General features: G+C 45.3%; 3 protein-coding genes across 3 annotated transcripts in view; 2 read left to right on the top strand and 1 right to left on the bottom strand.

The window, feature by feature from the left end:
- The window catches only part of stag1a (STAG1 cohesin complex component a), a 38,289-nt gene extending 25,418 nt beyond the window's left edge, over positions 1–12,871 (top strand). Inside the window, exons 3-32 of the mRNA XM_084569425.1 lie at positions 266–386; positions 509–664; positions 752–848; positions 937–1,013; positions 1,220–1,424; positions 1,731–1,882; positions 2,012–2,085; positions 2,184–2,307; positions 2,434–2,532; positions 2,653–2,732; positions 3,085–3,192; positions 3,309–3,423; positions 3,713–3,830; positions 4,050–4,153; positions 5,157–5,249; positions 5,571–5,864; positions 6,069–6,139; positions 6,261–6,429; positions 6,984–7,076; positions 7,164–7,338; positions 7,480–7,619; positions 7,948–8,049; positions 8,621–8,769; positions 9,019–9,147; positions 9,239–9,441; positions 9,544–9,712; positions 9,810–9,926; positions 10,027–10,141; positions 10,234–10,314; positions 11,178–12,871. Coding sequence (XP_084425551.1) covers positions 266–386; positions 509–664; positions 752–848; positions 937–1,013; positions 1,220–1,424; positions 1,731–1,882; positions 2,012–2,085; positions 2,184–2,307; positions 2,434–2,532; positions 2,653–2,732; positions 3,085–3,192; positions 3,309–3,423; positions 3,713–3,830; positions 4,050–4,153; positions 5,157–5,249; positions 5,571–5,864; positions 6,069–6,139; positions 6,261–6,429; positions 6,984–7,076; positions 7,164–7,338; positions 7,480–7,619; positions 7,948–8,049; positions 8,621–8,769; positions 9,019–9,147; positions 9,239–9,441; positions 9,544–9,712; positions 9,810–9,926; positions 10,027–10,141; positions 10,234–10,314; positions 11,178–11,201 — 3,754 coding nt within the window. The 3' untranslated portion in view covers positions 11,202–12,871. The remainder of the gene's footprint in view (positions 1–265; positions 387–508; positions 665–751; positions 849–936; positions 1,014–1,219; positions 1,425–1,730; positions 1,883–2,011; positions 2,086–2,183; positions 2,308–2,433; positions 2,533–2,652; positions 2,733–3,084; positions 3,193–3,308; positions 3,424–3,712; positions 3,831–4,049; positions 4,154–5,156; positions 5,250–5,570; positions 5,865–6,068; positions 6,140–6,260; positions 6,430–6,983; positions 7,077–7,163; positions 7,339–7,479; positions 7,620–7,947; positions 8,050–8,620; positions 8,770–9,018; positions 9,148–9,238; positions 9,442–9,543; positions 9,713–9,809; positions 9,927–10,026; positions 10,142–10,233; positions 10,315–11,177) is intronic.
- Positions 12,872–13,619: 748 nt separating this feature from the next.
- pccb (propionyl-CoA carboxylase subunit beta) lies at positions 13,620–19,148 on the bottom strand. Its single transcript, XM_084568553.1, has 15 exons — positions 18,549–19,148; positions 17,529–17,648; positions 17,370–17,438; positions 17,204–17,260; positions 17,001–17,114; positions 16,778–16,888; positions 16,576–16,684; positions 16,344–16,464; positions 16,179–16,260; positions 15,971–16,094; positions 15,759–15,866; positions 15,399–15,499; positions 14,651–14,749; positions 14,460–14,559; positions 13,620–14,375 (listed from the first exon to the last, which is right to left on the bottom strand). Exons 1-15 carry the CDS (start codon positions 18,795–18,797, stop codon positions 14,254–14,256), a joined length of 1,686 nt encoding a protein of 561 aa, XP_084424679.1. The 5' UTR covers positions 18,798–19,148; the 3' UTR covers positions 13,620–14,253.
- An 808-nt stretch (positions 19,149–19,956) lies between these two features.
- Positions 19,957–23,769, top strand: msl2a (MSL complex subunit 2a). The gene is made up of 3 exons (XM_084568726.1): positions 19,957–20,977; positions 21,717–23,122; positions 23,450–23,769. The coding sequence occupies exons 1-3, from the start codon at positions 20,836–20,838 to the stop codon at positions 23,750–23,752; spliced, it is 1,851 nt and encodes a 616-aa protein (XP_084424852.1). The 5' UTR covers positions 19,957–20,835; the 3' UTR covers positions 23,753–23,769.
- The last annotated feature ends 2,605 nt before the right edge of the window (positions 23,770–26,374 follow it).

The following is a 26,374-nucleotide window of genomic DNA, read 5'->3' as shown; positions in this document are numbered from 1 at the left end:
GTCCAGGTCTTATTTATTTACCTAAATATATAAAATTACATATTATGAAACAGTTAAGTGCAGAAAAATGTGACATAATTCTAGGCTACATGGGCAAATGAGCTGCATTATGTTTGGTCTTTAAAAATCTTGATAAGTTGATATGAAACTTATATCAAAATGTTGTTTTTTAAGTGATTTTATCTGATCTCAAAGCTTGTAATATATAAGAGTGGTTAAAAAGCACTGAATATTCGTGACGCATGTGTGTTTTTCCCTCTTTTAGGGACTCGTCCAATGAGTCTGGGGCGACAGACGCTGTTGGCTTAAGTATGAGCATGGGTGAGCTGGAAGAGACCGAGGTGAAAGGCAAGAAGAAGAGAGGAAGGCCCGGAAAACAAGCGCCGGTACGAGTGTGACTCAGAAAGGAAGCAACTGCAGTTATTTATTTTTGTGCAAATGTCTGTTTGTTGATTTCTCCGAGTGTTTGGTTCTTTGAGCCTGACTGATGTTTTACCTCTCTGGGTAGACAACCAACAAGAAGCCACGGAAGGCGCCGGTGGACAAGTCGATGGGCGTGGCCAGAGGGCGAGGGAAAGCCAACGGCGTGGCGCAGCATAACGGAGACGGCGGCGACCCCGTCACTCTGTTTGAAGTGGTCAAAATGGGCAAGAGTGCCATGCAGGTCAGAATCTGTGAACAGAGTTGTTCGAGGTTGGATGCTGTTGTGATACAGGACACGTTTTACAGTTGAGCGTGTTTGTGTTCGCAGTCCGTGGTGGACGAGTGGATCGAGTCGTATAAACAGGACAGAGACCTGGCTCTGCTGGACCTTATCAATTTTTTCATCCAGTGCTCGGGTTGCAAAGGTAAAAAAAAACTTTAACACAGCTGCTCTTTATTAAAATCTTGACCAGGCTACAATAACAAACCTGCCGTGATTGCTCTTGTAACCAGGCACCGTGAGGATTGAGATGTTCAGGAACATGCAGAATGCAGAGATCATCCGGAAGATGACCGAGGAGTTTGACGAGGTAACCGTCTGCTTCAGAAAGTAAATGGTTGCAGTGATGCATGTTTGTCCAGGAAGAATTAGGCCTTTAAATGTATCTGACACTGTTATTTCTCCATTTTCCAACTGGCATCCTTTATTATTTACATGTTGAAGTTGGTGCGAATCACTTAAACCTCTAACATCTGTACTTATGTTTAAGTTTTTACAATCATCTCGCGTCAACAGGACAGTGGGGACTACCCTCTAACCATGCCGGGCCCCATGTGGAAAAAGTTCCGCTACAACTTCTGCGAGTTCATCAGCGTCTTGATCCGCCAGTGTCAGTACAGCATCATCTACGACGAGTACATGATGGACACCGTCATCTCCCTCCTCACCGGGCTGTCGGACTCCCAAGTGCGAGCCTTCAGACACACCTCCACGTTAGCGGGTAACGAGAACATGAAATAAGTTTGAAGAGCAAACAGCACTTGTGTTAGCTACGCACACATCTGCAACACGTATATAAGTGGAATTATACCTTAAAATAATTAACTTTTTCTGACATAAAGAAGCTTAGTGAGCTTAAGCTTGTGTGCTATAATAAATAATTTGTGAATTTTATGAATTTTCGACCTCAATTTAATCAAAATTGTATGCAGGGTCTACAGCAAATGTTGTGTTTCCCACGAGGAAACACCTGAAGCATTATTTATTTCTGAGCCTCGCGTGTGTGTCCATTGTCGTCTCCGCACAGCGATGAAGCTGATGACGGCGCTCGTAAACGTCGCGCTGAACCTGAGCATCCACCAGGACAACACCCAGAGGCAGTACGAGGCCGAGAGGAACAAGATCGCCGGCAAACGAGCCAACGAGAAGCTGGAGCTGCTGCTGCAGAAGAGGAAGGAGGTTGGCTTGTGTTCTTGTGTTATTTAATCACAAATCAGGAGCTGTGATTACACATTATATCGGTTTACTACTTATCAAAATGCTTCTGTGTCGGTCTTGCCTGTAAGTTCTTGTTTTCGCTTTGTTCAGCTTCAGGAAAACCAAGATGAGATCGAGAATATGATGAACTCCATCTTCAAGGGCATCTTTGTGCATCGTTACAGGTAGACAGACCATCTGATTGTTGCCTTCCTTATTGATACAGTACAGCTGATGATAATGTTGTAAGAATATCAACTTTGACATTTCATTTTTTTTTTAGGGATGCAATCGCTGAGATCAGAGCCATCTGTATCGAGGAGATCGGAGTGTGGATGAAGATGTACAGCGATGCGTTTCTGAACGACAGTTACCTGAAATACGTCGGTTGGACACTACATGATAGGGTGAGCGACGCAAACACAAAGCCACCTGTTGAAGCATTTGTTTTGGGCCCGAGGAGTCCAATTTCCTTTTCAACCCGTCATGATCTCATATTATTTGTTTAATTTGACCTGCTTCTTTCCTTTCAGCAAGGAGAGGTGCGTCTAAAGTGCCTGAAGGCTCTGCAGAACCTGTACACAAACCGAGAACTGTTCCCCAAACTAGAGCTTTTCACGAACCGCTTCAAGGTAAACAAAGCAATTAAAACATCCGGACGTGCTTTTATGATAACCGTAGGATTTTTTTTTTTTTTTTAGTTGTCTGGTTTCTTAATATTTACTCCAGTTCTTTGCTTCCTTGTTAAACAGGACCGGATAGTCTCAATGACACTGGATAAGGAGTATGACGTGGCTGTAGAGGCCATCAGGCTGGTTACGCTCATCCTGCAGTGAGTAGCTTTTCTACTTTTTGCATGTCCACATGTTGCCGTGGCCTCAACTATGTCCCATAGTCACCCTTAATCACAGAGATCTCAAGTTACTGGTCAATAATTGTAAAATAATCATTGAATGTGGCTTGAGGTAGTATGCAGATTTTCTGTTGACCCTGTGGTTGCTCTTTAGAGTCACTTAACTCTCAAATATCTTTAAAATTAAGTCTTTATTACACTTTATTATGCATTTTCAGCTATTTCTAGCCATTAAATCTACTGTTAGTTTCATTATCTTGCTGCCAACCCGCTAAGACTAACTTGTACTTGTTTGTTCTGAGTCTTAACTCATTACAATTGTTTTCTGCAGGGGCAGCGAGGACGCGTTGTCCAATGAAGACTGTGAGAACGTGTACCACCTGGTTTACTCTGCTCACCGGCCTGTAGCTGTCGCTGCTGGAGAGTTTCTTCACAGGAAGTGAGTCCCAATCTTACCTGAAATAATGTCTCTCTCTTTTTTTTTTTTGTGGGAACCTCTTTTGCCTCTCAGCGTTTCCCCTCTTCTACAAACCTCCTTCTTCTTTTCGCTTCCAGATTGTTCAGTCGCCATGACCCGCAGGCAGAAGAGGCTCTGGCCAAGCGCAGAGGGAGGAGCAGTCCCAACGGAAATCTCATCCGCATGCTGGTGCTCTTCTTTCTGGAGAGTGAGGTAACTTTGACACTCGTACACACAAACACGCAGCATTACGTACACAAACACTGTCTCTTACACAGCTGGAGAGACTCTAAATACTAATATTGTCGGATGATTATACTCGTACTTACTGCCACTTGTCCTTTTTCTTCTTCTGCGTGTTAAATCAGCCTTTCATTTTCACTTAAGACATTGAAATGAGTGCTGTAAGCTCCGTTATGAGGGATAAATCCTTCCATTTGGCTGCAAGTTTTCCACAGAACCTGCAAGTTTCAAGTCTCTCCTCATGTCTCTCTGTGTGTAGCTCCACGAGCATGCAGCCTACCTGGTCGACTCCCTGTGGGAAAGCTCTCAGGAGCTGCTGAAAGACTGGGAGTGTATGACTGAACTTCTTCTAGAGGAGCCCGTCCAGGGAGAAGAGTGTAAGACACGCACATTCACACATTCCCTTTATTCCCCCTGGAAGCCTGCGAAATGGCTTCAGGCTATTTCTCATCAAGTGCATCTGAAAACCCGCAAGAAGAGATGACGAAATAAAATCTTGTTCCCTGAAACTCTGGCTCTTGTTAAACCCCCCCACTTCTCCCCTCTCTCTCTCTCTCTCTTTCTGACCTTTGCTGACGGTCTTTGTGTCCCCGCAGTGTTGTCAGACAGGCAGGAGAGCGCGCTGATAGAGCTGATGGTGTGCACCATCCGACAGGCAGCAGAAGCACACCCACCTGTTGGCAGAGGCACCGGCAAACGGGTGGGTCGAGTATACACAAGTCACACTCTGTAAACACTCTCATAACTTTTGCACGGAGTTGTTTACAGGTCGAGTAGAAGGTCGAACGGTCGAAAAAATTGGTTCACAGAAGATCGACGCTGTCTGAACTTTTGGATAAAAAGGCTTGGGTGTATGATAAGTGTTATAGCCTGGGTTTGTTATACATTTCTTATATTTGTTTCTTCTCTATTGTATCATACACCAATCATCCACAACATTATGACCACTGACAGGAGAAGTAAATAACCATCTTGTGACAATACAATGTTCTGCTGGGAAAGTTTTGGACGTGGCATTCATTTGTGTGGATGTTACTTAGACATGTAGCACCTACCTAGACCAGACCAGACCAGACACCCCCACCCCATAGCAATGAGACTCCCTGATGGCAGCAGCCATCCCCAGCAGGATGCAGCCTGACACAGACACAGACACAAAAACGGTTTACGAACAACTCAAAAAACAAAACATGAAGAGCAGCACAAGGTGTTGACCTGGCCTCCAAATTCACTCGATCCCAAACTGATCAAGTATCTGTGGCATGATCCACAGAAGCCCCCCGCCCCTCTCAACCCACAGCACCCAAAGGCCCCCCCCCCCACTAACAACATCCTGTTGCCAGACACCACAGGACACCCTCAGAAGGCCCATGTCCATTCTCTGATGAGTCACAACCATTTGAAGCCACAAGGGAGACCTACACAATGTTAGGAGGGTGGTCATAATGTTATGCCTGTTCGGTGTATATTTTCTCATTACCGGGCTGACAGTCTCTCTTTATGTGCAACTATCTCCATGCACCACCTTGGAATGAAGAAAAGACTGGTCTACATTAGCAAGACACAAACTACTTAAAAGTCTTAAGGGCAAACCGAATGAGCAATAATTTCCCTGCGCACGAAAAGCTTCCCTCGTCATATTCAGAGGGCCGAATGTTCCAATTCGTGTTTTTTCATCTTACATCTTGTCTTCATTTGTTCAGGTGCTGACTGCAAAGGAGAGGAAGACTCAGATAGACGACAAGAACAAACTGACCGAGCACTTCATCATGGCTCTTCCCATGCTCTTGTCCAAGGTAAAGGTTTTCTCGACTCCAGCCTGCAGCCGGCAATAGAGAGTCCAGTGATTAATAGCTTGGCTGGAAGACTGATCTATCTGTCGAAGTAATTGATTGCCGTGTTACTTATATAGTCAGGAGAAGTGCTATTGAATGCTTGCCTCTCCGGGGCAAGTGTGTTGGCTGAATACGTAAAGTGTAATTGACCATTTTACCAGCCGAGTAACAGAAACAAAACATCAGGCTCTGATTAATTGCTTCGTCTTCTCTCCTTCTGTACTTCTTTATTAACTTTTCCTTCCGTGCATTTCTTGTTTATCCGATTCTCCTCCCCTCCAGTACCAGGCAGACTCGGAGAAGGTCGCCAACCTGCTGCAGATCCCACAGTTCTTCGACCTGGACGTGTACAGCGCCGGGCGCATGGAGAAGCACTTGGACGCCTTACTGAAGCAGATCCGGCTGGTGGTGGAGAAGCACATCGAGGTAGACGTGCTCGAGGCCTGCAGCAAGACCTACAGCATCCTCTGCTCGGAGGAGTACACCATCATGAACCGCGTGGACATCGCCCGGTCGCAGCTCATCGACGAGATGACCGATCGATTCACGCACTCCGTCGAGGAGCTGCTGCAAGAGGTACGACGGGCAGAGTGGCAAGAGAGGGTTGGGAGGGATTACTGAAAACAGACTGGTGGGTGAGATCCAGTATAGACTCTTAGAAATATGCACACTTGTGTGTCCAGGGGTTGTTTTGGATCAGGGACCCACGTCTTAGCCTGTACGTTAATGTGAATGGCATTCAGTTGTTTAGTTTACTTACAAGTGTCTGTTGTGTTGCAGGCTGAGGAGGCAGACGATGACGATATCTACAATGTGTTATCGACACTCAAGCGACTCACAGCTTTCCACAAGTAAGATGTGCTCCCTTCTCCTCTCTCTTTCTTATCTTTATATCTGTTTAGGGATGAAACCAGCTCCCACTGAACGAATGTAATACTTTCTGGTGTCTTTTCCTCTTGTTTCCTCTCTCAGCGCTCACGACTTAACGCGGTGGGATTTGTTCGGGAACTGCTATCGGCTGCTGAAGGCAGGCATCGAGCAGGGCTCCATGCCGGAGCAGATAGCCGTCCAGGCCCTGCAGTGCTCCCACTACTCCATCCTCTGGCAGCTGGTCAAGATCACGGAGGGGGCTCCCAGCAAGGTGCTTGACTCGTCTCACTTAACAAATCTTTGCCACACTTAGATCCCAGGTTTATCTTTAGTCCGAGGGCTCAGAGTTAAGTCTGCCACATCTGAGCATCGGTGGCCCAGGAGGACGGAGCTTATCTGTATTTCTTGCAGAGTGAGACGGCTTAGGTGTAGAAATCCATCTCGGTATCAGACGGGGACTGACATCAAATCAATCTCATTTAATGCTTAAACTCCACATAAATGCCTCAGATCCCGAGGTTTGTGATGAACTGAATCAAAAAGGTGCGAGATACGTTTCCACAAATCTACTGCTGGGGAATATTTTATAATGAATAAAGGCTTAAAGTATAGTCTTTAATTTGCTAACCACCACACCACATTTAATAGCATGTAACCACTAATATTCGAGTACTTATATGTGTATTGAAATTGTGTATTGATTGCTCTGCTGTAATGAGTTCCTTCATTGGTGCTGTTAGCAAGAGAGAGATACGTCTCTGTTTAATATTGATTTCTCCCAAAGTGCTCATTATTTGCGACATCATCCGTGTTGTGTGTCTGCAGGACGACCTGGTGGCTCTCAGGAGGGTGGTCAAGTCTTTCCTGGCCGTGTGCCAGCAGTGCCTGTCCAACGTCAACACGCCAGTGAAAGAACAGGTAACAGAGAGTCAGTATTTCTATCACCACGGTGTGTGTGTTTTAAATGTGTAAAACTTGAACTCTGTGTTTGCGCCTCTCGTTCAGGCCTTCATGCTCCTCTGCGACCTGCTGATGATCTTCAGCCACCAGCTGACCTCCGGCGGTAGGGAGGGCCTCCAGCCGCTGGTGTTCAACCCGGACAGCACTCTGCAAAACGAGCTGCTAAACTTCGTCCTGGACCACGTCTTCATCGACCAGGACGATGAGAGCCAGAGCATGGGTGAGAGAGAAGGAGCATTATATATAAAAAGAAGAACTCAAGTGTCCAGTTTTACGTCAGAGAAAGAATTAGAGTAGGTTGAGATTAATAAGATCTAAAGTTTGTTTGTTGTTCCTTTTATTTCTGTCTTTGTCTCTGCAGAGGGAGACGAGGAGGACGAGGCCAACAAGATCGAGGCTCTCCACAAGAGGAGAAACCTGCTCGCCGCTTTCTGCAAACTCATCATCTACGACATCGTAGACATGCCCGCTGCTGCCGACATCTTCAAACACTATATGAAGGTGAGTTTTCTTTCAACGTGCTTGACATCACTGGCGTTAGAGGACAAGGTGATATGAAGCCAAGAGAAGAGGAGTGTGTGGAAAGCTGTGACTTTGCAGCAATTTCAATATCTTTTCTTATTCTAGGATAATATTGTGATTATGTCAAATTCAGAGGGATGTGTATAGAATTGAACAGATACTGTATAAGTGAGAAACTGAGGTTCAGAGAGATTTGGATCCTTTAAAGAAACATTTTCATTCATAAAAATTCTTGTTTTAATGACAAAATGTAAATGATAGTAGATCCGCTAATCTTGCTTTTAACTGTTTCCTTTCTCTCCCTCAGTATTACAACGATTACGGCGACATCATCAAGGAGACCCTCAGTAAAACCAGACAGACGGACAAGATTCTCTGCGCCAAGACACTCATCCTCAGTCTGCAGCAGGTGAGACACAGGCTACATTTACATGCGTTAACCGTTTACATGGCCGATAAAAGACATGTGTGTTGAATCTGTGCAAATAGTTGACCAAGATGGACGGATGTTTTCTTCATCTTTTCGAATTTTTGAATAACTCATTGTTGTGCTACATCCATGTTTCTGTCCCACCTGATAAGTTGTCATGGCAACTGATGCTTACCCCGTGTGGGGCAAACATTTGCAGGAAGACTGTATTTATTGCACCCAGAGAGAAACTATTAGATCAAGAGTCCACAGTTTAATTTTCCTATTGAACAGATTATTAGCAGGCTTACACCACCACCACTCTCAAACCAATTTAAAGTGTCTGTGTGAAGGTTCTCAGTCATCCAGGTCATGGTATACCTGGACTTGTAGAGAATTTTGTACTTGTAGATAAACCAGTTGCCTTTTTTAAAATGCTTTTTGGATAAACCCATTTAAAATTCCTTGTTCCTGATCAGGCCAGTCTGTTATGATTGAGGTGCATACGACTACTATAAGTACCAGTGCTACATACACTTCTTTGAATACCGTGCTACCGTGTGCGTTGCAGCTGTTCAACGAGCTGCTGCAGGATCAGGGTCCCAACCTGGACCGAACATCGTCCCACGTGAGCGGGATCAAGGAGCTGGCCCGCCGCTTCGCCCTCACCTTCGGCCTGGACCAGATCAAGACCAGGGAGGCTGTCGCCACGCTGCACAAGTAAGACATCCTACCATCACCACTGCAGACTTAGCTGGAATTTCCTTAGCTGCTGCAGTTCTGAGGACATATAAAGCAAACAAAAGATAAATATATAAGAAAAACTAATAATGCAGCATCTCGTAGATCTAACTCTGCTACTTAGAAAGTAGATTTTCATCATGTGAGGTCTCTTTCACTCACTTTGTGTCGTTCTCCTTTGTTTTTGCTGTCTTTTCTTGTTTTTTCACTGTGTGTTTTTCGTCTCAGGGATGGAATAGAGTTTGCATTTAAGTACCAGAATCCCAGAGGACCAGATTTACCTCCCATCAACTTGGCCTTCCTGGAGGTCCTGAGTGAATTCTCCTCCAAACTAATCCGCCAAGACAAAAAGACAGTGTAAGTACTCTTTTGCATTTTATTTTCTTCTTATAAAGCTCAAACTTTATCTCTTCTCTGTGTAACTAAATGGTATGAAATGCCTCCTCAGCCACTCGTACCTGGAGAAGTTCATGTCGGAGTCGATGTCGGAGCGTCGGGAGGACGTGTGGCTGCCGCTGATCTCCTACAGGAACAGCCTGCTGACGGGAGGGGACGAAGACCACATGTCTGTAACGTCGGGCTCCAGCAGCAAGACCGGCTCGGTCCGCAGCAAGAAGGGACGGCCGCCGATTCACAAGAAACGCATCGAAGGTGACTAGATACTTTGACGTAGCCAACATCAGAAAAGACATGTTCATAGATACCTGTCATAGTTTTGCTGAACTAAACTTTCTCTGTGTGTTCATTTTTCAGAGGAAAGTAGTGTGGAAGGCTCGTGGTTGATGCGTAATGACACCCTACAGACACCGGGGGCGCTTCAGACTCCTCAGCTCACCTCTACAGTCCTCAGAGAGAACAGACCGGCGGAACACATGCCCGACCCAGACTCAGAACCCGGGTCAGAGAACGACTACGTACACAAGTGAGTTCAGTCCCACGCTCTCCATAAACCTTTTAGGATTAGAAGCCCGAGTATTAGACTGATCTGCCATTTGGTAATTAATTTTCCCGTCCTCCAGTCCTCAGATGCAGATGTCGTGGCTCGGCCAGCAGAAGATGGATGAAGTGAACAGGAAGGACCGAACGGGCATGAACTACATCAAGTCACGCAGCAATCAGGGCGTCCGGCAGACTGTGTATGTGGCGAATTCTTGATCAGAGCTGCATATTTTTGTGAAAATCTTTGTTTAACCCTATTATATTTATTAAGGAGGTATGATAATCATTCTCCTTCAGGCGCGGGCTGATGGAGGACGACGCAGAGCCGATCTTTGAGGATGTGATGATGTCGTCGCGGGGTCAGCTGGAGGACATGAACGAGGAGTTTGAGGACACCATGGTGATCGACCTGGTGAGTAACGTCACTTAACCTTGGAGTTGAGACTCAGAGCAGTTACAGTTGGGGTCTGACACTTATTTTTTTTTTAAACTTCACCTTCCCAGCCACCGTCAAGGAACAGACGCGAAAGAGCAGAATTAAGACCGGACTTCTTTGACTCTGCAGCGATGATCGAGGACGAGTCGGTGAGTAAACGTCTGCAGTCGAAGTGTAAAAGATGCACCGTTAAAACACATCGATGACTCAAAAGATCTTTACGTAGCGGAGAGAACAAAACATGAAAATAAAATCATAGACAAAAGGTAGAGCAGAATGGTGTATTTGCATCGATCAGCCATAACATTATGACCACTAAGAACACTGATTATCTCGTTATTCTGGTTCTGGGTGGGATATATCAAGCAACAAGTGAACATTTTTCCTCAAAGTTGATGTGTTAGAAGCAGGGAAAAAGGACAAGTGGAAAGATTTGAGCATCTTTGACGAGGGTCAAATTGTGATGGCTCGAACACGAGGTCAGAGCAGCTGCAATACTGCAGCCCTCGTATGCCGTTCCCGGTCTGTGGTGGTCAGTACCCACGAAAAGCAGTCCAAGATCCCAGCCGCAAAGCTAAAAATGGTTTAAGTAACAAGGCGCTGACTTGGCCTCCAAACTCCCCCAATCTCAGTCCAGTTGAGTGTTGTGGGACGTGCTGGACAAACCAGATACCATAGCACGCCTTCTCAGGTCTAGTTGGGTCCATGCCTCAATGGGTCTGGGCTATTTTGGTGGGGGAAAAAAAGGAGAACCTACAAAATATTAAGCAGGTGGTCATAATGTTATGATTAAAATGCAGCATTACGTTAGCCCAAATTCAATAAAAGAAATAAGGTGCAGCAGAAAATGTTTCTCAAAAAGAGTTTGAGGCAATTCTGCTTGCAAATGAAACATTTTTTGACCGAGACATGACGTTGGCGTTTTAAATAAACACACTGTTCACTGTAGAGCTGCAGACGAGGTTGATTTGCTTGAGCATTTCCTGACTTTGCCTCTGCTCCATCATTCCAGGGATTCAGCATGCCCATGTTCTGATGTGGAAAGACGGAAAGATCCTGAGATCAGGATCCGAATCAGGAGTAAAAACAGAAGACGGAGGTTAGGGGAGGGGAGGGGGAGAGTTTTTTGGGACGTCTAACCCATATCGCCTGCCAATCAAACTCTTAAGAAGAAGAAGGAAAAAAAAAAACATTGTCGAAGTACTTTTCTCTTTTCTCTGAGACGTGATGGAAGCGTGGTGGATGGATGGATCTCACCTTAAAGCAAGGATCTGTTCTTTCGGGCGTGTCGGAGGGAGGATCCGGCGGTCTGTTCCGAAACGATCCGAGAGCCCCCGTCCCGCTCGTATTCTTCCTCTTCAGCTTGTTGGTTTAGGTCTCGTTAGCGGGTAGCTCTGATGGCGCTACGTAATCCTGCAGCCGGCCGACGTGTCCTCGCAGTTTTTAAACCGTTCCTCGTTACACAGATTGTTTGCTTCGGCTCCTGGTCAGCAGCGTAACAACTCTGTACAGTCGCCCCCCCTCAACCCTCCCCTTCTTTTGGTGTTGCACTTCGATCCATCCGGTCCAACGTAGAGAGGATCTCAGTACTAAATGTTCTATATCTTTGCTCTTATTGCCACCCACTGACCCCTCTCTTCTCTCTCTCTCTCTCTCTCTCTCTCACTGTTCGCCATCTCTGAGTCCGTGTATGTGGTGATGCTGGTGTGTGACGTGCGTGTAAAGTGTTGATGGTGATGATGATGATGATGATGATGATTGTTGAATAGTGGCACATGCACGCAGAGGTTAACAGCTGTAGACCGACCCGGAGGAAGAGACGTCTTACGTGTGTGTGTGCGAGTGTATGTGTGAGAGTGAGTGAGTGTATGTGTGGCGTCAAAGCAAAGCGAGTGTTTGACAGACCTTCTCAAATCTTGGAAAAAAAAAAAAACTTCTGCACACACCTGGCTTTTTGAAGTAAAAGTGAAAAAAGAAAAAAAAGTTTAAAAAAAAAAAAGACAATAAACATATTTTCAATTCTGTAGCTTTAGTACTAAAGTTTTAAATCAAGTGTGTTTTTTGTTTTTGTCTGATGTTTGTACAGCTTTTTTCTTGAATACGTATCTTGTTTGTTGCCAAATCGTGGCCTACATACCTACAGTATACCCCCCCACCCCACCCCTCAACACACACACACACACACGCACACACACACGCACACACACGTAACTCATATCCAACGGTTACCAAGGATACCAGCTTTTAGGCGCTGTACGGTCTGATTTTAATCGTTTTTACTGTTCAGTATTACACCAGATGACCTGTTCTCATCACAGGTGAAGACGAGTTATATATTTTATTTTTTTGTGCACCTGCAGACGGTTTTACCCGATCCGAGGTTCGTTCTCATCGTTCATATCCAGCGCGGCGGCGGATCTTTTACGACGCCGTGACAGATTTGTTTGAATGTGTTTTGAATGTGATCAGCCATGCATATATTCACTCCCCCCCTCCCCTTCCCCTTCCCCTTCTGTTGGTTAATCAATTATTTACATCCTCTACTCATCGGCTGGTTTGGCAGTCCTGTAAATATCAAGAGACAATTGGATCTTTTCTGCAGTGCAGTTGACATCAGTTGCCCTAAAATACTCTAAAAGCCTGTTTTTTTTTTTTTGTTTTTTTTCTGTGAACTAAATTCTTTTTAATAAAATAAAATCTGTAATCAATTTATGGAGAAGTTTGTGACTTTATTTTCAACCTCGGGATAGTTGGACACCTGGGATTTTGTCTCCACGCCTCCAAACAAACTACATTATGTTTTTTATCTTATGTCATTTCTACGACGGAGTATTAGGGCCACATTGAGAAAAAAAAAAAATCACAAACTTTGAGAATAAAGTCGTAATTTACGAGAATAAAGTTATAATTTTATGAGAAAAAAGTCTAAGTAAAACGGAATCCATATGCCATAAGGCGTTGGGGCCTCTGCAGGTGTATTGCCGGCGTCGGAGACGTCGTGCTCGCTGGAGCTCGACTCCCTGTGGATCCAGAATCTTAATTATCAGTCGGATTGTTTCTTGAGACACCACGAAACCCCTCTGAATGGCCCGCTGATGCATCCACCGATAACCCTGCAGTTGACCAGTTCCAGCCATTTCCCCCTCCACAAAAGCAGCGACTTCCTCCAAGTCCGTCTGGTTCTTTCTCCGGAAAAGATGCATTTTCTCCACAAAATCCTCCACGGCCCTCATTTTACCACCTGTCTTCCTCTAAAACAACAGGTTAGAATATTATTTATTTATTTATTCTCATAAATTACAACTTTATTCTCGAAGTTTGTGATTTTTTTTTTTTCCCTCAATGTGGCCCCTAATACTCCGTCGTACATTTCCGTCTCTACATGGTCACATGTTTACAATTCTCCCCCCCCTCCCTTCCAAATATTCACAGACTGGACAAAAGAGCCATCCACTTCCTCCGAACCATCTCGTTTTATTCTTAAATCTCTGGAGATTTCATCATTTTTATATTCAAGTCTTTTCATACCACTATTGGACCACAAACTACTTTTCCACAAATAAAACAAACGGTACCATGATTTATTTTACAAGTGTCAGAGAAGAGCGAAAAGGCACAGTTCCAGGTTTCTCAACCTGCGTTTGAAAGCACTGCACTGTAAAAAAAAAAAAAACTAAATACACTGACAGATTTGGATACTCTGTACAAGTCACAACAGACTACAGTATGTTTTTCAGTTGCATGTTACGTAATTCAACAGTTTTTACCAATATGGCCACTGCTGATGTGACAATCGTTTAATTATTTAACACAGGTGGTAAGATGTAAAGATTCACGTCCGGTCTGATAAACAGTGAGGAGGAAGGAGGGGAAGAAATCAGGGAGTGATCTTGCCTTGCTGTTTTCAGTGGAGTGGCGAGCAGCAAGGAGAAACGGAAATATCCCGACGACTAACTAACTATGTGCTCGGTGGGCTCCAAACGTCGAGTTACCACTGCAGTTCATTTGAAAGTAGATCCGATGCAAGTGAAATCCGGCAGCGAGTGCCTTTTGTTAGTGTTAATGCTGAAACTGCCCTGCGTGTCGCTTCACAGAGGAATGTTGGCGTGCTTCTTCCAGGGGTTGACCTGCTTCTTGCTGGCCAGCACGTCCAGATCGTTGCAGATCTTCTTGCGAGTGGTCGCCGGCTCGATTATGTCGTCCACGAAGCCTGAAACGAGCCGACAGAGGCGCGTGAGTCGTGTGAAAGTTTCAACGCGGACAAAAAAACGAGGCGAGAGGTCGGCTGATTTACCTCTGACGGCGGCTGGGAAGGGGTTGGCGAACTTCTCCACGTATTCGGCCTCTGCTTCGGCCTGGTTTTCTTTCCCTCTGAAGATGATCTGAACAGCACCCTGAAAAACACAAAAAAAGAAAACCATGCACACACTTAAATCACAGCAAATAAACAGAAGAGACAAACAGAGAGTCCGAGCGTGTTTATACCTTGGCACCCATGACGGCAACCTCAGCTGTGGGCCAGGCGTAGTTCACGTCTCCTCTCAAGTGTTTGGAGCTCATCACGTCATATGCTCCCCCATAAGCCTGAGATACAAACAAACAAGGTCAGGGCCAGTGTGTTGTGTATTGTTGGAAAGCAGTTTCAAAAAGTGGATGAATGCAAAAGGACTGTGTTGAAACGCTTACTCAGCATTTAGTGCAAGTTGCACAGCAGATGTGATTGGTTGTTGCAACACAGCTCTGATACGTAGCGAGTTAGTTTGGTGCTTCACAACGTCGGCTTGTTTTTCACTGCTAACTACTTAGCATGGATTAGCTTCCAATTTCCGCTTGCAAACACATTTAGATCTTTGTCCAACTCTGCACATTAGATCAGTTTTTATTTAACTCCACTTTTCTGATTAGGAGCTTGCTGTAAATAGCATCTTATCAAACAGCAACACCAGAGGCTAAAACAAATTAAGCTAAGAGCCTAATTAAGGATGCTAGACGTCTCTCAATGCATCACCCGCCCCCAGCTAGGCGGAGTCTCGTCAAGATGGTGACGGCTAGAGGCGCCAGTACTGAGCTTCAAAACCACTAATCAGGAACCAGAGAAAGATTAGTCTATTTTTATACGCGACAATCACACAGGAACATTAGCAGAGTGCTGAGCCAATGAAAACCATAAACTTTAGAGTGTAAATTTTGTCCAAAGATGGCATCACTTCATAGGCTTTTTTTGTTCACGCACCTTTCTGGTGATGACGGTAATTTTCGGGACAGTGGCCTCCGCAAAGGCGTACAGCAGTTTGGCTCCGTGTCTGATGATGCCACCGTACTCCTGAGCTGTACCTATTGAGAGCAATCACAGCACGTATAATGGATAAGAGCGTGTGCAGACAATTACTGCCTATATATATGTCCTTTCAAGTAAATGCAAAATATTTCACCACATTTTCTGCAGGCAGATGGTTCCAGCTACCGAGCAAAACATCCTGATGACTTATTTACGTCAGCGAGAATCTTAGCTCACTAAAACAACTAGAGACAGCGGGCGGACTGCTCCATGCATGCAAGCGTAGCCTGTGTACATGACATTTTCCAGGAATACCTGGCAGGAAACCCGGCACATCCACAAAGGTGATGATGGGAATGTTGAAAGCATCGCAGAAGCGAACGAAGCGGGCTCCCTTCACGGAGGAGTTGATGTCCAGACAACCTGATGAACGAGACGGAACAGATGAACTAGGATCCAAGCAAGCCGTTACTAATGCGCTTCACCCTCTTCCGGCTTCCTCGTCTTCCTTTTCGCCGATGACTTACCAGAAGCCACTTTAGGCTGGTTGCCCACGATGCCCACGGTGCGTCCATTCATGCGGGCAAATCCCACCACAATGTTTTTGGCGTAGTTGGGCATGATCTCAAAGAAGTCCCTCTCATCCACGATCTGTGCAGAAAGGAAACATTTAACTACTTGCAGAAATTAATTGAGATGTTGTGCTTATTATATTGTGAAGGTTTGTGCACGTACTGCCTGGATAATGTCCAGCATGTCGTAGGCCTTAGTGGTCTCAAACGGGACGATGGTGTCCAGTGAATGTACCAGACGATCCCTGAAAACAGAAACGAGAGGAGGAGTTGGTTGTTTTGTTAAACGGATAATTGGGTTTCTTTTAAGGAAAACGTGACTGGTCACCTGGGGTCGTGACACTCCCTGATGGGGGCGGGATCTTGATTGCTAAGCGGCAGGAAGTTGAAGAACTCCCGCAGGTGGAGCAGGGCCTCCACGTCATTCTCAAATGCACGGTGAGCAACACCTGAGACCAAGCAAATAAGATGGTAATCCTGTATGATGCTTCCATAAACAGAGCAGATTTACGGCCTCTGGGATGAAACTGTGAAATTAAAGCTTTTAAATGAACACTGACCAGACACGGTGGTGTGGGTTTTCGCCCCACCAAGCTCCTCTTGAGTCACGTCTTCGTTGGTGACGGACTTCACAACATCGGGGCCTGTGATGAACAGGTATGAAGTGTCCTGTACACACAAAAAAACAGCGGTTGGCTGGCTTTTTGTCGTCTCCTGCAGTTGTTCCTTATAATCCGGTTCAGTATCTGTGCATGCAATTACCTTAACCATGAAGGTGAAATCTGTCAGGGCTGGGGAGTACACGGCCCCTCCTGCACAGGGACCCATGATGAGGGAGATCTGAGGCACGACTCCTGAAGCCAACACATTCCTCTGGGAAAGGAAAACCGGTTTTCATTTCAAGAAGGCCTAAAGCTGAATATCCAAATTGAATATGCCATTTGGGGTTAAGTTAGGTCAAAGGCTCTTAACAGAATAAACACACCAGGAAAATGTCTGCGTATCCAGCCAGAGACTCCACTCCTTCCTGGATCCGAGCTCCACCAGAGTCGTTCAGCCCGATGACGGGAGCCCCAACTGTCATGGCCTGGTCCATGATCTGAAAGTGAAGAAGATTTTTGTGGCTGAAAAGAAGCCCTACAAAATGGTAAACACATGTTAGATGCTAGTGTTGAACTGCTGGTTTACCTTACAGATCTTCTGTGCGTGAGCTCCAGACAAACTCCCGCCGAACACGGTGAAGTCCTGAGACGAGCAGAAAGGGCAGAGTGCGAAAGTTGAATCCAGGTGTTATGTGTTGCAAACATTGTTGGATTATGTGCATCATAATAATAATAATAATAATGCACTGTACCTGACTGAATACATAAACCAGCCTGCCGTTTATCCTGCCTCGGCCTGTCACCACGCTGTCACCTGGGAACTGGGAGAAAACAAGAAAAGATAAAAAAATGTTTTAAAATTTATTACCATTTCTCATTTTCAGTGTCTGAACCACAGTACGAGCTGCTACCTTGTTGCTGTCCTGCTCCATGCCGAAGTCGGAGCAGCGGTGTTCCACGAACATGTCGGACTCCACGAAGGATTCAGGGTCCAGCAGAAGTTCCACTCGCTCCCTGGCTGTTAGTTTACCCTGCAACACCAAAAAAAAAAGTAACTACACATTTGTCTAAAATAACCCCACACAAGGGGTGTTTAAGAATCACAATACATATCATGGCACAATTCAAATTTGTTAACTATACAGTCCTTTAAAATGTTATGTTTCAGTGGTGTACATCTTGGAACACCTGTCACAATTATTATATAAATCAACAGATTGTAATTATTTCAGCTGATAGGAATAATTTTATCTAAATATCAGATTGGTTTCCATCCACCTGGATAAAAACAGCTGGATGAAACTAACAGTCACAATTTTCCCAGCATGGTTTTCCACTGTTTGAGGCATGGCTCGTCCTCTATTAGTGACTCTTCTTCTGTGGTTTTAGGGCAGGTGAGGGGAGTATCAGTGCCAACAAATGTTTATTTTAGGGCACTAAGCTTCCATGCTTTAACACAACTGCAACACATTGGTGCAGCATGGTTTAATATTTAGTTATATGATTTTATGTCAGAAAATCGTGTTTGTCGTATTTTGGGTTCTGACACTGAACGCATCATTTTCAAACTGAACCTTCTCGTGTGCCATACATAATACTTGTACCTGGAGTTGATAGTGTACTAGTTACTTGCTCAAGGGCACTCAAGATCAGAGGGATTGGTGTTTACCATGATAGGACATTGGTGAAAGAAGCAGTTAACCCTTGCAAGGCTAAAAAGTTGAGTTTGGAGGTCATTTGAATGTTTGAGATGGGGGGGAAAAAAAATCTGCAAACATGGAGTGCATTGAGTTCGAGCCCTTGAGCTGGAAATTTCACTCCACAAACACTTCAACTTCAAGAACATTTGGAGCATTAAATACTAAAAAAAAAAAAGGAAATGGGTGTTAATATAAAAAGTGCCAACTCGACTCGGTGTTAGCCGACTTTACCCTTTTATGTTGTGCATCTATTCTCTTCTGACCTCCCCCGACTAGCGCCGCTTTCCGTTTCTTGTCAATCCTCTCCTTAACGGAGAGGTGGCTGACCGAGTACCAGCGGCAGTCCCGCTGCAGGTTCGTCTGCGGCACCGACGCGGCGGCTGCTGCTCCATATTTCACTCGAGCCAAACTCCTGAAAGAGACCCTCAAGCCGTTGATCAGTCCGCAGCTACTTCGAGCCACACTGAAGGCCGCCATCATTGCTTCGCGTGTTTCTCGGATGACAGCGGTCCCCGGCTTGAGAGGCGGACGTTTGAACCAATAGCGGGTGAGGGGCGAGATCTGGCAGCCAATCAGAAAGAAGGAATTCCTTGCAACGGCTGGTGGGCGGGACCTCAGGTTTTCCCTGCGAGTTCCTTTTAATCTGAATGTCAAGCTGTGGGGACGTTTTAGCCCTGAGTTTAGTTTGTCAGGTGCACCGTCCTGACAGTTTGAAAGCTGTAACGCTGCTTTAAAACAGCTGAGGTGAGCACATTAACTACAATAACTTTAAACCAGTGAAATTATGCAATGTAATTATACAATTCAGTTTTCCAAGAATTCATGTGGTGCACAGGATTTACCGTCTTAACCACATGCCACTAAAACAAACACTTCTCGTTGTTTATTTGCTAGTTCAGCAAACAAAATTCTTAAATGTGTCTCAGTTATTTGGTTAGAGCAGCTGTTTTTCAGAACTTTAAGTCTTTAAGTTCAAGATTCACCTACTTCGAGATGTGTTTTAAATATCTGACTTCATGAAGAAGGAAATAGTTCAAATCAAATAAAACACCGTTTCATTATTTATGGTGGATATCTGTTGGTTGGGCTATTTAACTGTATCCTGTTCACGTGTTTTTAATTACTATTATTACTATCAAGAGATATGTCAAGTTTTCTGGGTCAGCTTGGGTTTTGTGTTTTCATTTTTGTTGTTGTTGTTTTTCTGTTCACGTATGGCGTCATCCAAGTGATATAACGGAAATTATGTAAAGTCTAATTATCATTATCACCAGTCGCCAGGACATTTGCACAATTATGGGCGTCTATGAGTCAGTGCTGATTAACAATTATATATATATATATTTAGGCTACATAGCACAAATTGAAGCAGAAATGATAAGATAGCATAATCCTTTTTTTATTTCAGAGTGGGGATACAATTTCTTGGGGAAAAAAATAGAATTGCAACTTCTAAGTAGTACGTTATTGTTTCATTAATTGCAGTAAATAAATTAAATGAGTGAGGACACGAGGAAAGGCACTGTGGACATAACGGGACACAACAGAATGTGAACCTTGCCTACACTACGGTAACCAGGGTAACTAAGGGAAGTCTCGCGTGATGATCATGCCTGTCGAGAGGGGCTGATGCGAGGAAAAGTGGAAAATCGAGTGATTGATGCATTTGTAAAACGGCAAGTTAGCTATGTTTCGGTCACCACACGCCAAGTATTATAGCAAAACGTACCAAAATCGTATTATTTCAATTAGCAGCTTGCATTTCGCTCCTGTGTGTGAGGTATAAGGCGGCCCTAGGGGGGTTAAGTGATACGGTTGAATCTTCGCTAGCTAGTTTGGCTAGCCATGCTAACGCTAGCTGGTTAGCTTTGTTTACATCAAGTGCGCGCCTGGGGTTTGTTTGCTAGTTCCTTGCCGAACTAAGTTCTGGTCTCATCAGCGACTCATCGTCCAATTTGACGTCGACGGGGAGACAACGCTGGGCAGTAAATGGGCTCTATGGCTGTAATCGGCCATCTCTTGTGTAAAACGTTTGGCTGATGTAGTAAGCTAACGTTAGCTACATAATGCTAACCTTTTGATCATGGGTCGCCTGATCACTTGGTTGAACGTTAGCCTTTAGGCTGCGTTGGGGATGTGCGTTATTACAAAATAGGGTCTAATCAGCCCGACTTAAGAGAAACTCGGATTGTGATCCGAAAGAGCTCCTTGGCGAAAGGCAACGACTACAAACCGGCAATGCTAACGCTAGCTAGCCACCTGCCGAGCTAGCTAACGTTGTGCGCGTTAATGGATAACCGCTTCACCACGTTCGCTTGTCTCTTATTGTGGGTATTATTAATTCATAATTAATTTCTGCATTGTCACACTGGGAGTGAGTGATTGTTGCACCGCCGGGGCAGTTTTGTATTTCCTCCATCTTCCCGAGACCTGGCTGTTTTTTTTAACTCCCATCGCCGCGAGCGCAGCAGGATTTTCACCCGGATTGTGTTTCCCAGAGGCTGCGGAGTGCACCGCTATGAACCCCGTTAATGCAACTGCTCTGTACGTGTCCGCCAGCCGGGCCGTGCTGCAGTGCGACCCACGACAGCCTCATACCTTCGCGGATATGTACACGCTACTGCCCTTCTTCCGACAGTCCCTCGCATGCCTTGTTTGTGGTAAGCAGCATCCTTAAAAACATTATTGCACAATAACAATGCACATCACGGTTTCACTGTTAGAGTATCTTTGGTTTCGTTAGTCGGATGATTTTTCGCTTAAAACGAAGGGAGGTTTTATAATCACACTATTCATATTGACTCTCCGTGGGCGTGCAGCAGTTGACACAATTTGTCGCGCTCACCACCGTGGTCTCCGTAGCAACCGAGGCTGAGGCCCAGTCATCTGTCCTCTCGACAAGACAGATGACTCCTCTGTTGTTGTGCCTGCTGCAGAGCCATGTGTTTCCTATTCATGCTTTATTTACTCGCCGAGCTCAGCTAGTGGACTATCAGAACGGGCACAGCTTGCATTAAGAGGCGCAGACAGTTTTAACAGAATGACATATGTCAACATTTCTCTGCGGATTATCTGATGGTGCTTTTGTTATGATTGTTTTGGGGGTTTTTATTGAAATATTTTCTGAATCTGAATTGCATTTCCAGAAAATAATTTCATGAAATGCCGATATTTAAACTTTACAAGCAAAATATTTTTCCTTTCTGGGTTTTTAATCTATATCTGAAAATGCTTTTTCAAGAATATAATCACCAGATTGATGCATTATAAAATAAACGTTAGCTGAAGTTCTATTCCAATTGTTTTGATGAACTTTTGACTGCAGTGTGCAACTGAACACGTGCCATGGCTGCTGTGCATTTGTGCAAACTTGATAAACAAGTCTTGCTTTCGTCTCAGGTAAACTGCTTGAGGATCCCATTTCCCCAACACACCCAGAGTGTCAGCATTACGTGTGCTCGGGCTGCAAAGGCCAGAAGATGCAGATCAGACCATCGTGCAGCCGATGCAAGGACTATTCCTGCTTCCAGGAGAACAAGCAGCTCTCTTTGCTGGTGCAGTGCTACAGGAAGCTCTGTCTCTATGTGACTCATTCACCGTTGCTGCAGTCAATCAGCAACCACGTAGGAGGGTCCCCAGAAGTTATGGCCTTGTTAGAGGAGGTGCTGATGTCACACAAAGAGGAGACGGAGGAACCAAGCTTTGCACAGGGAGACGTGAAACCTTCGGCTCCTGAATCTCTTACCCCAACGGAAGCACCGCCTGCTCCTGCAGAGCTCTCGGCTGTGCCCCAGAGCTCCTCGTCTGATCCTCCGTGTTCCAATGGACCCCGGGAATGCAATGGAGAACTGCTGGAGGACCTAGATCCTTCTTCTCCTGAGCTGGAAGTGTGTGAGCTGGTAGAAGAGCAGCCACAGGCAGGCCTGTCTGTATCCAGTACTGCTTGTAGTGGTTTGGAACTGAGTTTGACCACTGGACCTTTAGCCCCAACACCAGGCACTGTGTGCTCACTCAGGGACAGGGATTCTAGTAGCAGGGAGCTGGAGGAGGGAGAGGTGTTGCTCCTCAGCGTGGAGGAGGTGTTACAGACATTGGATCCCCTTCAGCCTGGTCGGGACGCTCTCCATACACAGCCAGAAAGGACGCACACTCACACACACATATCCACGGACAGAGCACACACTCAAATGTACATACAGCTGGATGCAGCTCATAACTACACACAGATTCAAACGGGCAGGACTAACTCGGCGGCAGGCCACGGTGCTCACATACACACATCCTCCTTAGATCCTCCTCCAACGTCCAAGCCCCCACCTGTCCGCCTTAATCGTAAACGATCTCGTTCGGAGAGCGACAGGGAGAAGGTGAATCCTCTCCCCATCGCCTCCATCCTGCAGGGCTCCTCCTCAAATTCGCACCCTCCGAACCCCGCCCACACACTGCACACACAGCCGCTTACACCTTCCCTGCCGGTACCGGCCCACACATACTCGTCCCTTCCGAACGGGGCACCTCCGAAGCCCAGCCGCCCGACGCAGAACCACAATAAAGGCGCCAGGAAGCATGTGGACCCAAGCCCCAAGAAGCCCCACGCCAAGGCCCGCAGCGGTGGGGGATCCAAGAACAAGGACCGAAGCAAAGACCAGCGGTTGATGTCGGGCTGCCTGGTGCCCCCGATGCCTGTCAGGACTCCGTATAAGAAGCCCGTGGAGAAGAAGGGTTGTAAATGTGGCAGGGCTACCCAGAATCCATCTGTGTTAACCTGCAGAGGGCAGCGCTGTCCATGTTACTCAAACCGCAAGGTGAGACTGATCTTTTTTTTATTTTTTTGTTAAAATGTCTAGGCTCATTGTTTTTATTTGTGCTCTGCTGATTTAAAATGAACCTCTTGTAGTATCTGAGGAGGGTTTGCGATGCCAGCAAATCAGAATCTATTAACAAAGCTGTGATTTGTGTGATTTGGAGACTTAAAATCAATGTGTTAACTAATTTAAAATGTAAATCCCCACTGATAGTTGGTTTTTAAACACCGCTTTCAGCAACTTTCTTGAAATCAGAACTATTTTTACACTTACGAGGCAACATTGGTGCAAAAAAAATGTCATGTTCTTGTCCCTTTTCTGTCTCAGGCGTGCTTGGACTGCATCTGTCGAGGCTGCCAGAACTCCTACATGGCCAACGGCGAGAAGAAGCTGGAGGCCTTCGCCGTGCCAGAGAAGGCCTTAGAGCAGACGCGGCTCACGCTCGGCATCAACCTCACGAGCATCACGGCGGCGGCGGCGCTCCGCAACCCGGCGACCACCAGCATCCGCGCCAACACCCTCCTCAACGTCGCCACGGCGACCGGGACTCCCGTGACCACGGCGTACCTGTCCCCGAGCCCCCCGCAAGAGCCCAACTACGAGGACAGTCTGGAGCTGCTGATAGGATGAGAGGCTGGGACTCAAATAAAAAACAAAAAAAGACAGACAGCTCGGTGCTGATTGAATGTGACGGCTGATCGTTGTGTCTGTCAGACAACCTGTACTTCCCCTCTTGAGGGGAGGTTATCTAAGGCAGCTATGGGTCTGTCCTGTCCTGTAACCTGCTCTTCTTCTGTGTTGGAAAATGCTGAGTAGTAAGACTAGCATGGGTGTGCCAAAGCCTCCTGTATTGTGCCTGTGTGCCGGTGTGTATTGTTGCCTGTCTGTAGTTAAACACTTATACTCGGTTCCAAGGCTGTTCTGTACTCCAGAGGTGCTTTTTTTTTTTTTTTCTTTGTTCGTTCATAGACCACAGACATACTGTAAGAGGCAATAGAACAGGTTTTTGTGCGTTTGTTTAGAGATTCATGTTTCTGTGTGGGTGATTTATTTTTTCTTTTAATACATTTTGGTGCATACTGACAAAACTGCATCATCATATCAAGGTCACAGCAGTTTCCAGGTTTGAGTGTTACTCCAAGTGTGTATAAGAAATGCATAACTGGTATCAGGACAGCCCTTTGACGTACTAATCCTTAACCCCGTATGTGTTCACTTCTTAATCGTGAATGACTCTTCGTGACTAATCTGTGGAGATCACTCGTCTCACACTAGACTGTATGCCTTTTTCTATCTCATTAATTCACTCGATCCAAGTACTGTTAATACTGGCTGTTAATGAATTTGTCTTAATGAACTTGACTGATGCAGGCATTGTACAGGCAGCGAGATAATGTCGAAGCACTTGGCTGGCTCCACGGTTTGTGTGATTGTGCGCGTGTGTGTGTGTGTGTGTGTGTGTGAGAGAGAGAGAGAGTATGTGCCTGCTGAGATTTACTGTAGTGTCAGCAGGGAGGTGGATGGTGGGTTGTAAGCACTTAGTCTGATTGATTGGCCAAATTACAACTGAAACCATTCTTGGTTACCATAGCAATAGGAGCCTCTCAGCTCGCGTGCGCGCACAGTTGTTTACAGTATTTCCGTTTGTAGACTACAACTGACCGTCTTCAAAAAAAAAAAAAAGAATACACCGTTATGTTTTGATTACAGGATTGTACATGACTCTGTGTGTGTGTGTGTGTGTGTCTGTGTGTAGATAAACTGAAGCCATAGTTTGTCATTGACGGGACGAAAAACGTCCTCTTGTGCGTGCATTATTTGTCCCGCCCCGCCCCGACACGCCTCCCCCACCCCCCGACCCCCCCCACAGCCGTAGTGTCCCGACTGATCAGAGACCAACTATTTTTGATACCAAGCGTTTGAGATTTGGTACCGCCGTCTTTTGTTTTCGGTTCAATCACAGTGAAGCCCCTCCTATAACAAGAGAGGCCGCGTGTCGTCAGTGTTTTGTGTTTACCGTCTCAGCTGTAACTACAACATGTTTGTCGGTCCAGTCGTGGTGACCAAAAAGAGACTGAAGAGAGAGAGAAAGAGAGAGTGGGTGGACTCAGGCTGACCAAACAAAACACCTATGGTTCTCCACTCATGGATCAGGAAGTAGCAGATGGATTACAAATATGATCTATCTTCCTGTGTGTGTGTGTGTGTGTTTCAAAAGGTATTTCTTTTGGGCATTACTTGAACCCTGATTAGTTTTTGGTATTGTTTTTTTTTTTTTTCTTTTTTAATGTAAAAACTCTTGTTTGAGGAGTGACTATTATTGCTGAAACATTCACTGCCATATTATGGAAACATGTAATACAACATGAATTAAATGATAGTTTTTTACTTTTTCAGTTCGGTGTCTTTTATTTGTGTAGAGGTTGTGTGTTTCCAGTACGTATGCGATTATTAACTGAACGCTGCAAACAGATTTGAGACGTGTAAACATTACTACAGGTTACTTCAAAGTAAGTAGGACCTGGAACAACGAAGGTGTTGTAAAATGAAATCGACAAAAACCATCAAAACAAGAGGAGTTTGCGATAATGCTAAGCACTCATGACAACATGCTAACCGGCTACCGTTTGCTAATTGATGATAAACCCAAAATACAGCTGATAAGAGATGCTCTTTAGATTTTCATTCTGATACAGTGACTCTAAATGCATCACCAGAGTTGTAGCAGTTTACCCTGAGGAGAGTATAAATGTCTGAATCCATTCATTCAATAGTTACTGAGACGTCCCACTTCAAACCACAAACCTCACGGTGGCACTGGGGGAAAAGTCGGGGGCATCAAATTTATCGGGACTTATTGTCTTGAACCCACAAGTGTATCCACACATTTTTCATCCTTGTTCCTCCAGTGTTTGTCAGGGACATTATTACTTGTATCTCTAGGTGATAAGAGGAAGTGGATGAGGGTGGATGTCAACCACATATATTGTAGAAGTGTATCAAGATACACGGTTCACAGGGCGTCCCTTCAAGGCCACAAGGACATCATGACGTGTCGCGCCACAAACAAGGAGGAAATTCAACAGTAAACAAAATAAGCTTCATTCATAATACTGAACAAGTAAAATCTTGTCATGTGTAAGACTTGTGTCATGTGTCATTTCCTCCGCTGCTGTTGACTGTTTGACCTGCGGGCACAACACATCACTGTGCTCACACACACACGAGAGCACAGCCATTCAATCTACCGCA

This window comes from Chelon labrosus (genome assembly GCF_963514085.1).
Source record: "Chelon labrosus genome assembly, chromosome: 20".
Classification (NCBI taxonomy): domain Eukaryota; kingdom Metazoa; phylum Chordata; class Actinopteri; order Mugiliformes; family Mugilidae; genus Chelon; species Chelon labrosus.
This window is presented reverse-complemented; position numbering and strand designations above follow the sequence as displayed.